This window comes from Chiloscyllium plagiosum, unplaced genomic scaffold (genome assembly GCF_037043375.1).
Source record: "Chiloscyllium plagiosum isolate Xiang-an unplaced genomic scaffold, Cpla_swu_hap1 HiC_scaffold_1, whole genome shotgun sequence".
NCBI lineage: Eukaryota > Metazoa > Chordata > Chondrichthyes > Orectolobiformes > Hemiscylliidae > Chiloscyllium > Chiloscyllium plagiosum.
In genome coordinates, this window is record NW_028270139.1 from 132,414,535 (window position 1) to 132,426,536 (window position 12,002).

Sequence of the window (12,002 nt, forward strand, 5' to 3'; positions counted from 1 at the left end):
CTGAACAATGCAGAATGAATGGGGAATGTCATGCTAAAACCACAATGTTTTGGTCAGATTGCAGTTTATATGGTACAGTCTGAGGCACAAGGGAGACATTGAAATGGTGAAAGAGTGGTACAGAGAGAAATCACAACAATGATCATGATACCACAGTGTTGTGTTAAAAGCAAAGAGACAGGTTTATGGTGAACATTGTGTTCTATTTTATAGTATTGGATTTTTACTTGCATTTTGTGGATTGCTGCAGTTCTGCTGCTTTCCCCTCATTATTGGGACACTGAGGTCAATTGCAACAGCTGGCTAAGTCAACAATGACATGAAATATGAGTGTATTTCCTCTATGGTCCCACCAATTCCATTTTTAATGCCAGTAGTTTCATCTGTGGACAATTCATCTACCATAATCCAACGCAAAACCTATAGACGTTTACAAGTATATGAGATGGTGTTGGCATTTCAACCTGCACTTGAGCACTGTATTCCCACTGGACAAATGTGTCGGAAAGCCAGTTTGGAGGGATAGGAAAATTTACTTACTGTGATCACATGGAGCAGGAGCAAAAGAATTTTATGCCTTAACTTCCATATTACCAAACCAAAATTAGGTTCACTACATAAAAGGCAGAGTTCAGGGTTTTAAATGATCCAAACAATGATTTGGTTAGTGTGTTTTATACGCAAACCTTCAAATGAAAAAAAATGACAGATGGAATTTTTGAACATGTATTCTTTTTGAACATATATTAAAAAACATACATTTAAAAACAAAAATTAACAAACTAAAAATAGTGCAAAACAAATTTTAAAAATAAGCAAAATAATACATATTTGTATACTGAGGTATTAATTCATGCTATTTAGTTTAACATTTGTAAAGCAAAATTAAACCTGGAATTTGATACAATTTCTCTGCTTAAGAGGGAACAGTAAAAAAAAATACATATTTGTAAATCAATTTGTCTTACTCCACATAGTTATATAGTATGAACCATGAACATTTCAGGCTGGCTGATATTATTGTAGCAGATTTGCATGCAAAATCCAATATTAATGAAACAAAAGCAATTGAACTTGAAAATTTAACTCTATTTCTCTCTCCAGAGATGCTGCCAGACCTGCTGAGTTTCTCGAGTATTATGTTTTATTTCAGAATTAATAAATAGTAGATTGAAAATGATGCACACTCGAGGAAGCTCAGGATGAAGGATACCTAAGTTGCAAAGGTGATTCTTTTTATCAAATTTTACTATTTACCAACAAGCATAACCTTTCACTATTCTAAAAACCCTTTGCTTGGATGGCTGTCTTCTGTCAAGTTCAAAGCCCCGACAGAAGCTGAACTGAACATGGAATTGTGACGTAAATTCTGATGCCTGATGCTCTGCTGCTGATAAAAGATTTAAAATGTTCATGTATAATGCCCCTCTGCAAACAAATGAAAAAAAAAACTAGTTTTCCATCAAGGATGTCCGATGCCTCATCTATATCAAAATGCTTTCTAAACAATCCACCCAACAAAAACCAGGACAAGTCTCAATGCGACTTTCAATATTGCATAAGGGCCAATAACAATCAATGTCAGTTCACCTGTATAGGTCAGCTGAGATGTCTAATTGCTTCCCTGAAAGATGACTCCTGGTTCATTCACCAATAGTTTAAAAAAAACCCCCATGGAGGCAAGTAACAGGGGTGTGAAGGCATTTGTATCACACATAGGTACTCTCCTTGAAGATAGCTTGATATAGTGAGCAAACACATTGGTGATATTTTTATAATTTAAATTGTGGAATTGTGCAGACAACCCAGAATTTAAAAATTAGCTCAATGGCATTATAAAATGTGGCAAACTAAGCTCGACATTTCTCAAGAATACCAGGTGTAAAGTCTAGGGACATGACTGCAACCGGATAAAATTACCTCATTTTTAAAAATACTACGCTGCACCAAATTTCATGTCTGCATTCCTCTATAAATCATCTGTGCATATGCGCACCCTGAGAAGCTTCAAAGCATTTTTACAAGATATAATTTTACATTGTTGTTTATATACTGATTGAAGTTCTGAAGCATGCTCAAAACATCAACTCTGTTTCTCTCTCCCTGGATACTGCTAGACCTGTTATCCAACATTTTCTGTGTTAGCAACACAAGAACTGGAGTTGACCAGTCAGGACCTCAAGCCTGTTTTGCCATTTAGTTAGATCTTGTTTGATCTGTATCTTCATTCCATATTCCCAAGAAAAATCTATGCATCACAGTTTTGAAAATCATAGAATCCCTACAGTGTGGAAACAGGCCCTTTGGCCCAACATGTCCACACCGATCCTCTGAAGAGTAACCCATCCACCTACCCTATATTTACCCCTGACGAATGTATCTAACCTACACATCCCTGAACACTATGGGCAATTTAGCATGGCCAGTTCACCTGACCTGCACATTTTTGGATTGTGGGAGGAAATCAGCACCTGAAGGAAACCCACGCAGACACAGGGAAAATGTGCAAACTCCACACAGTCGCCCAAGGCTAGAATCGAACCTGGGTCTCTGGCACTGTGAGGCAACAGTGCTAACCAGTGTGCTGCCACCTAACCAGTGAAACACGATGCTGCCCCCAAAATTCACAATGTCTTTTTAAAAAGAATTTTGTATACGCTCGTGCAAACACTAAAAATCTTATTTCTCAGACTGACATTTTGATCACCCCTGCAATGCTTTTAAAATTGTTTTTTCAGAGATTCTCGGCCAACTTGCACAGCTCTTCAGGATAATGTAACAATTGACTCTGCCTTGACTGTCTCACCCCAGTCCATTCAACTGTCAATTACTGAACTGACTTGGCCAGAGCAACAGAAGGCAAAAATGCAATCCCAAATTGTGTTTTCAATGGATAATGCACATCATGCATTCAAAGTTTGTGCGAAGATTTGTAGCTCGGGTGCTCGTTGTTGTGGTTCTGTTCGCCGAGCTGGAAGTTTTTGTTGCAAACGTTTCGTCCCCTGGCATGCATGTAAATGGAATCATATGCCACTCTGTAAACTACGGAAGTGAGGGACTTTGTCGAATAACTTCCCCATCTGGGTCACTGAAAACCAATTTTGTAAAGTTCTGTCACTACCGATAATTGTTAGATACAAATGTATTTCACAGCACAGTAAAGGAAGTATATTCAACTGACCCTCTACACTGACCACTTGCTAATGCTCCTCTGATACATTTTCAGTCAGAGATAGGGTATAAAGCAAAAGGAGCACACTCAATATAACTCACTAAGAAAGGATGTCCTTTTGAATCAATCAACAAATTTGTCATTGCAGAGGAAACAGTATTACAAGTAATACAGAAGCACTGTGGTGATTAAACCAGCTATTGCTTAAACAGGGTACCACCACTAAGAAGCCATAGGCAAAACTGTTGTGCATTGATGAATCTGCATGGGTCAATAGTAGAAAGTTGGGGAGGGGGTTATATTGACCTATAAAATGTTTTGTTTCATTTTAAAATCTAAAAGATAGTCAAATGAATCGCTCAAACATAATTAGCTAACTACATAAAATCTGACGTAACAAAATGAGGCCTCTTTTATGTTACATTATGGAGGACAGACACTAAAAACATTAATTATCTATTGATAATACACAACCTGAATATTATCAAAAGGCAGTGATATTGTCAAAGTTTTAAGCTTGTGTTCATCATGACAAATGCAATAATGTCAAAATTCAAATGACCACAATTTATACTACTAAAGAAAAGAACTTGCTTGGTTGGCAAGTTGACTCTGAATGATCAAGGTACTGCCATGATGGAAATAACAGGGAAACAGTGGCTTACCCAGCTCCTGAACAACATTTAAAAAAAGGCTAAGCATGAACATATTCCTTTTGTTTATTGAAAATGGGTCTTTACAAATAAAGTTTTGTTACTTTTAATGAGCCTAGTTAAAAAGTCAACTGATTATTGCAGGTCTTTGGCCGTGTTCTTACCAAACAATCAGCACCCTTTTTTTCCAGTAGTATAACCTGTTGTGATGATTTGCAATTTGGTATTTTGCCCTGAGGAGCTAAAGACAAAAAATTTGGGAAAATGGCTTTCTTTTCAGCAATAATTATTAATAGTCAAAGTTATTCAACTTGCACATAACTAATTATAAATGAAGCTCTCCCCGGTATATATATTTGTATATATAAGTTAAATCTCAAAGCACCATTATAACTTAATTTTTATTCTTTCATTTTATGTTTAATTACAGAAGAAAAGGGCAGAGATAATTTACTGAGTATGAAATCATGAAGTACCATTCTTTTAGATCATATACTTAGAACATCCACAAAACCAACTTTAGTAGTGATCAAATTATATTGGTGCATAGAACTACTTTGAGAAAGAGTTCTTTTAAATTTGTAAATTATTTTTTGTTGTCCATAATGCTAGAAGAATTTACTAAGCCTCAGCCAAGATTAGGAGCTCACCATTTGAATATTTATATAGCCTGGGTAAGTCATGTGCCTCTATCAATTATTTGTAGAGAAATTATGAACCCTAATTCTACATTGGTTCAACTTGACTATAGTGTTATCAACAAATAGAGTCTTGAAGAATTATATTATGGCAATTATGATTTATTCTACTTTTTCTCACATCTCTTCTATTCACTAACTCATGCTGTGACAAAGTTTCACAGGTGACAACTGTGTTCTGGTGCCTCATCTACACTTCACATCTCTCAGTGTTAACAGGTTGTTAACAGGGTAAAAACAATGACTGCAGATGCTGGAAACCAGATTCTGGATCAGTGGTGCTGGAAGAGCACAGCAATTCAGGCAGCATCAGTTGTTAACAGACCAAGTTCAGTCATGTTTACCAGTTGTCCACATGTTTCAGCACAGGACAAAAATAAAACCATGGCTGGATTTTGTTCCACTTGTGCTTAAACCAGAGGTTAATTGGAGCACTTCACATTCCCACCTGCGATAAGCTAGCTCAGCACATTTCAGAAATTGAACTGTGGTCTTGCTGGTCTCTGCAACAGTCAGATGTGCAATTATACCAGCTGAGCTTTCTGTTAACCAATTAACAAGTAATCTATTCACAAACTGCTCCTTCATTTTGTGTACTATAAGATTTGATAAAATAATAATTCAGAGTGCATTCAAGTCCATTTGTTACAGAACTTATCTGTATTTTACATTGAGTTCTTCTAATTGGTTCAGAGTAAAGGCTCTTTTATTATTCAATAAGCTGTGTGTTGAAATGTTGAGCCTATAACTTCAGCTTTTCCTCCACTTTCTGCTAATTACTCTACACTTACACAATTTAATGCCTATTTGATTTGAGGTCTTTTTCATCAAACACTCTGTTCCTCAGACAGCCATGAACTGCACTGGCACATTGGATTACCTGCTCCCCTGTACGCATTGGAATTATGGACAATATACAGCAGACACATTAACTCCTTTAAGAAATATTTACAGTGATGCCTCTACAAATACCTGCATATCCACTGGCAGGATAAGTGCACAAATACCAGTGCCATCTCTTAGTCCAACATCTCCACTGTCGAGGCACTAGTTACGATTAATCTGCTGCGCGGGGGGGGTGGGGAACGACAAGGAGGGCTATCCGTTCAAATATTTGACATAAGACTTCCAAAGCAAGCTCTCTACTCGCATCATGGGAATCTTAAAACCACATAAACGACAGAAGATGTATCCTAGTGCCAAACATTCCTCATGTCCCTGACGGACACAGATGGAGTGAGATGCCCAAACACAAACAGGGGAAGGATTTTGTGGAAAAACTGCAAATCTCACCCATCCATTTCAGCAAATGCTACCTCTCCAACCTGTGGCATGGTTTTAGATCCAACACTGGACATATTAGTCAGCTCAGGCCCCTCAATTTCGGATTGGAAGAAAATAATTTTCAATCCTGAGGGACTACCAAAGAAAGACACCAAAAGACAACTTAATAAGGATAAAGAGGAGAAGATCATCTGGAGTATTCCTGCCTTTTAAGTCATCATTAAAAAATATTTCAAACTGGTCTTTACTGAGCTAATGGGGCTTGTCTCACAAGGAACTGATTGGAGCTCGGGCAATGGAGGTTCTGACGATTTTCTGAAGATCATAACAATTAGGAGCTTGAGTAGGTCATTTGACATTTCAAACCTGCAGCATGATTTAATAAGATTATGGCTGATTTGACTGTGGTCTTAACTTCCAGACTACCCACAGAGGCCCCATAACCCTTTATTTGTCTTGTTTTTGTTCAGCTCAGCCTTCAGCATCTTCAATGACTCAGCCTCCACTGTTCTCTGAGGAAGACAATTCGAAAATAAATTCCTTCTCATATCCCTCTTAAATGGGAAGCCTTATTATTAAACTGCATCCTCTAGTTATAGATTACCCCAACAAAAGAAACATCTACATGGTCATGCCTGCTTAGATTCTCATAATTTTCAATAAAAATATCAATTCACCAAGGCTCCTTACAATAGCACCTTCCAAACCTGCGTCCACTACCATCTAGAATCAAAGAAACAGATACATACGCCATCACTTGCATGTTCCTCTTGAGAAAACTCACTATTCTGACTTCAACTACTTTCCTGTTCCTTCAGTTTTGCTGGGTCAAACTCCTGGAACTCTCTCTCAAATAGCATGGTGGGTCTATTTGCATGAAATAAACTGCATCAGTTCAAGAAGGTAGTTTGCCACTACCTTCTCAAAAGGTCATTAGGGATGTGTTATCAATGCTGGTTCAATCAGTAAAGACCACACCACCTGAATGATTAATAAAACCAATTTTGTTCTACTGAACTCCAACGAGTATAGGTACAACCTGCTCAACATTTCGTCTTAAAATAATCACTCCATTCCAGGAAAGAGCAGAGTGACCCTCTCCTGCTTAAGTAAGGAGACCTAGTCCATATGGCACTCCAAGTGCAGTGTCATCAATGCCTTGTAGGATGGTTGCATGAGTTTCCATTTGCCTTCCTAATTACTTACTAATGTTATGGATAAATGAATTAAAACACCCACATCTCTCTGTGTTGTGGCATTCTTCAAAATCAGGACAGGACTTATACAGTTAATGGTAGGGCCCTAGGAAGTGTTGTCGAACAAAGAGACAGACGTTCAAGTACATAGAACTTTGAAAGTTGCATCACAGCTAGACAGGGTGGTTAAGAAGGTGTTTAGCACATTTGCCTTCATTGCTCAGACCACTCAGTACAGGAGTTGGGACAGCACATTGTGGTTGTACAGGATATTGGTGAGGTCACTTTTGGAATACTGTGGACAGTTCTGGTATAGGAAGATATTATTAAATTGGAGAGGGTGCAGAAAAGATTTACCAGGATGTTGCCGGGAATAGAGGGTAACTTGTAGAAATGCGTAGCAAATTGATCAGCCATGATCTTATTGAATGGTGGAACAATTGTTAGGGGTTGAATGACCTATTTCTGTTCCTAATTAGTATGTATGCTATTTGCAACTCTCCTTGTATGGCATTGTTGGTCTACCTATAGCACATGGACTGCACCAACTCAAAATGTCAGCTCACCACTATCTTCTTAAGCACCAACAAAGGACAGGCACTAAATACTTGCCCAGCCAATGATGCCCACATCACATGAATTAATTGTTAAAAATGTAAAAATTGGTGATAGCTTCATGGTCATCATTACCGAGGCTAGTTAGCTGAATTTAAATTCCACCTTGATTGGATCTGAACCTGTATCGTCACAGCATTAGCTTTAGATTACTCTTCCAATGACATTATCTCTATACTCACTCCCCCACTAAATCTATAATCCTCTGCATGTTCTTTGTATCCTCACAACTTGCCTTCTTACTTATCTTTGCATCATCAACACATTTGACTGCAGTACAGACTGTCCTTTCTTCCAGATCATTAAATTGTAAATATTTGAGGTCCCAGAAATGATCACCGCAGCACTGATTAGTTTGCCTCTTGAAAATAATCCATTTATTCTGTTCTCTATTAGCCAAACCTCTATCCATACTAATCCATCACTCCAACATTATTGGCTTCAGTGCAATAATCTTTCATGTAGTCCCTTACTGAATATCCTTTCAAGCTAACATGTCAAAAATGTAACAGAAGCTGTCCACTTGCTTGGGTATCAATCTATCAAAGCTCAAAGCCTTCCTTGACAAGGTAGATCATTTGATATGGCATTCCATCCACCATCTTAAATATGAAGCCACCAGCCATGAACAATGGGAGCAGAATTTACCATCTACACGATGCACCATGGCAACTTTCAACAGTAAGATCTTTCAATGGTATTAAGTATATGTCCTTCACTACCTAAAAGAATATGGCTACATGGGATGTATGGGAACATCACCATCTGGAAGATACCTTCCAAGCCACGTAGCATTTTGACTTGGAACTATATTGCCATTACTAAACTGTCAGTGGGTGAAAGGTGCGAAGTCCCTCTGTAACTGATGAATTTAGACTACATGGAATGCAGTGGCTCAAGGGTGACTCTTTACCATATTCTCAAGGGATATTAAGGATGACCAACAAATGCTGATGCTCAGATGTCACTTACAAATTAACAACAAAATATCTGGGTTTGAGAATATGTGGTTGCACAATTGTAGTGACCTGTCCTTTGAACCAAGGTCACTGACAATGCCTATCAAGGTTGCATTGGCTCAACCATTGTGGTTATATAGACATCAAGCCAATTTTGAGGCTGATATTGCCTTGTTAATGCTACGTGAAAACAGATTAAATTCAACTTGCATCTCACTCTGACTTCAATATCCCACTTGCAGCAGCTATATGATATTCCCACTCTATGCTGAATATCATAATGTAGAGGGTAGGAATTTAACACCTCCAATGGTACTCCCACTCAAATGTTTGGAATTTTGAGTAAAAGCAGGAAACAATACCAGTCGCCAGTTGTACTGCAAGAATGCAAAAAGAAATAGAGAAAGTGTCAGTTTGAAGCTGCTTTTATAGTGATTGGCTCTTGTATATAGAAGGTACTGTTTCATCCTTTAATTTGTTGGATCTCGGACTTCACAGTACCAAAACCTACTTATTACTAGAAAAACAAAACTGACAGGTTTCAAAAGACTTAACCAAGAGCAAGAATGCATTGTAATTCATTCTTCTAAGACAAACTGGTATTCTGTCACTTTGTCAAGAGCCTAACATCCTACAAGGCCCTTGGAAACATCACAAACAACATTGTTGGCTTTTAATTGTTCAACTTCATACAGCAACTTAGCAAGAAGCCTAGTTTCATACGTGCCCCCAACTATTTGTTATCATGCACAGGATACAGTCAATTTTCTCCCTTCCCTCTTTCAACAGGAGCCATACTAGAGAATGATGATTGAACACTTCATACAATTGAATTATGTCAATAACAATAAACCAATCATGGTCAGATGGCTGAATGATAATCAAGGTGATTACCACAAACAAGTTCAGTCAGCGCACATTACACAAAATGATTCACTTAGCACTTGTCATGTGAGATAATTCAGTCAGCATTTATTACACAGGTTAACACAATGTGTAGTGTGTTAGAGGCAGCAACATACTGTGGAGTTCAAACTCAGAAGCTGCAAAATTTAAATCTCGACATTTTATAACATTAAAATTAAAGATAGATTTGCAGTTACATAGCGCCTTGCACAATTTCAGGGCACCAAAAGCTCTTTATACCCTATAAAGCATTTATGAGTGTAGACGCTGTTGTAATGAGGAAAGGTGGAAGTCAATTTGTGTACAGCAAGCTCACACAAACAGCAGTATGATAATGAGCAAATACCTGCTTTATCATTGCTTCAGCCCCAAGAAATCAAACTGCTTTGAGCACACTTCAGAATATGCATCATCTGACATAATATGAAAATCAAAGCCAATTCTCAAAATGTACCACTTCTGGTTTTGTTAGCCGAAGTATCATGGAGACAGCTTTTTGTGCACATCATGTGCCTGAGCCAGAAATAATACTGGGAGCCATTTTACTGGTTGATGAAGGTAAACTGGTTTAAGGGAAAAAAAATCAATTACACTAAATTAATTGTAGACTTATAGTCTAAATAGAATACTGTAAACTCATGGGAATATCCTTCCCTTAACAATATATTAGCAAGTACTTCACATTTATGCTACAATGTCCTTTCATAGCTTTAGATACTGAATCTACCATCATTCATTTTAGTGTATGAGGCCAAGTCAAGTCTTCTTTCAGCTTTTCACAATCTCAGCACCGGGACAATGAAACATTGGCAGTTTCACTCTGGTACCCAGGCACCATCATTTCAAACTTTAACAAAATGCAACACAGAAAGATTCAAAACTGTCCTCTCAGTCACTTAACACAAATGCATAGCTTTTGGAAAGAACTGATTTGGAATCTGTGTAAAATTAAAATTTTCGGCTTTGCACGAAAAGAACATGCATTAGAGATTCCGATGTAAACTCAATCTTTTTTATTTTTCCTTGCACCCTTTCCTAAAATTTGAGCAATTAGAAAATGTGTAAAACAAAAAAGGTCAACTTAAAACCTGCCCTGCATGTAGTAATTGATTTTCAAGCCTGGCATAGAATGTACTTCCTATTGTCCTGCCAGGCCATCTGCTGAGTGTCACCTTCTGCCAATTGCTTAGCAAGACGGCTGTCACAATGGCAGAACAAATAAAGCACACTGAGCGCACACATACACATACTCAACACAATACCAGGCTAGCTCCAGACCTCCACAAACCATGGGGTGGTGTGTTGTCAACGGATCAACTACAATCAAAAACACAGGAGGGGGAAAGGAGGCTTGGCACTCGAATGAAAGAATGTGCCCCTAAAATGATTCTCTGCATGCTGGGACTTTCTGTTCCTTTTTTGTAATTTAATACATTCCCCTCTCTTTCCTGTAAAAAGAGTCTTTTTTTATATAAAAAAAGACAGCACCTTCCCATATGTTGTTCCTCCTTCTTCCTGTTTTATCTTTATCCCCCCGTTTATATTTTCATTTTTTTTTAAGCAGTTAATTTCTGGATGGTTTTGTTGTAGTACTGCGTGATGGTAGGGGTCAGTGGGTTCCAGTTATTGGCATGCAGCTCGATGACTTCAAGGAGGAGGGACCGTGTCAACGCTGATTCGGAGGGGCCCAGCATCTTGTCGCGTGCTGCGGCTAGCAGCTCTGTCATCATCTCTGGCAGCTGTTCCTCCAGCAGCTTGCCTGTGCTCTGCAGCTGTCAAATGGGTAAAGGGCATAGGTCAAAGTTACACTGTCAACCATTTGAAAACACAATGCTTAAGAAAAGTCAGAGGTGGAAATTGAAAGTCATTTCTAGGACGATTTTAAATTGTTACCTCTCTTATTTCTCCCTTTTTACTCAAACTTTGAATGAGGCCTGCTTGAATAGGGTTTCCACCCTTGTGTTAGAGAGTAGAAAGTTTCAGTACAATAAATAACTCCAATGGCTCAAGCGACAAAGACACAGTTTACTGAGGTACCAGGTAATACAAGAGCCCGAGAATTAAAAGTCTGATCTATACTTGCTATCCCATCCCAACTAGGTTGACAGTTGGTGAACAACATTGGACCACAAATTGGAAGCGGTTGGAGAAATCAGCCATGTTTGCTCCCCCTCCTCCCCAACTTATTGGTATCTAGTGATCGCTGCATCTGCACAGAAACAAAATATTGCAGGTAATGCACTTTATGAATAGTCTTCCAACATTCACTGCCTGGGCACATATATTTACTCGAAACTGGAAAGATAGTCATAAATAAAAGTCCATTACAACTGGGCACAATAAATTTGAAGATATACCTTCCCTGCATGAATCTACTTACAATCACAATGTATTTGTAACTGTAATGTAAAAGCTACTAGTACTTTTTATAGTTACGTCATTTTGTATGTATCAGCTTTAAGAGAGAACAGCTGGCTATTTTTGTCAGCGTTAACTTTCTCAAAGCTCCCTGCATCATG

The 12,002-nt window shown here is 38.2% G+C and overlaps 1 protein-coding gene across 4 annotated transcripts in view; it reads right to left on the bottom strand.

The window, feature by feature from the left end:
• Positions 1–712: 712 nt before the first annotated feature.
• Positions 713–12,002, bottom strand: part of ctif (CBP80/20-dependent translation initiation factor) — a 253,655-nt gene continuing 242,365 nt past the window's right edge. For all 4 annotated transcript variants that reach the window (XM_043717817.2, XM_043717988.2, XM_043717902.2 and 1 more), the window contains one exon: positions 713–11,255. In XM_043717817.2, the coding sequence (XP_043573752.2) occupies positions 11,040–11,255 (216 nt within the window). In that variant the 3' untranslated portion in view covers positions 713–11,039. The remainder of the gene's footprint in view (positions 11,256–12,002) is intronic.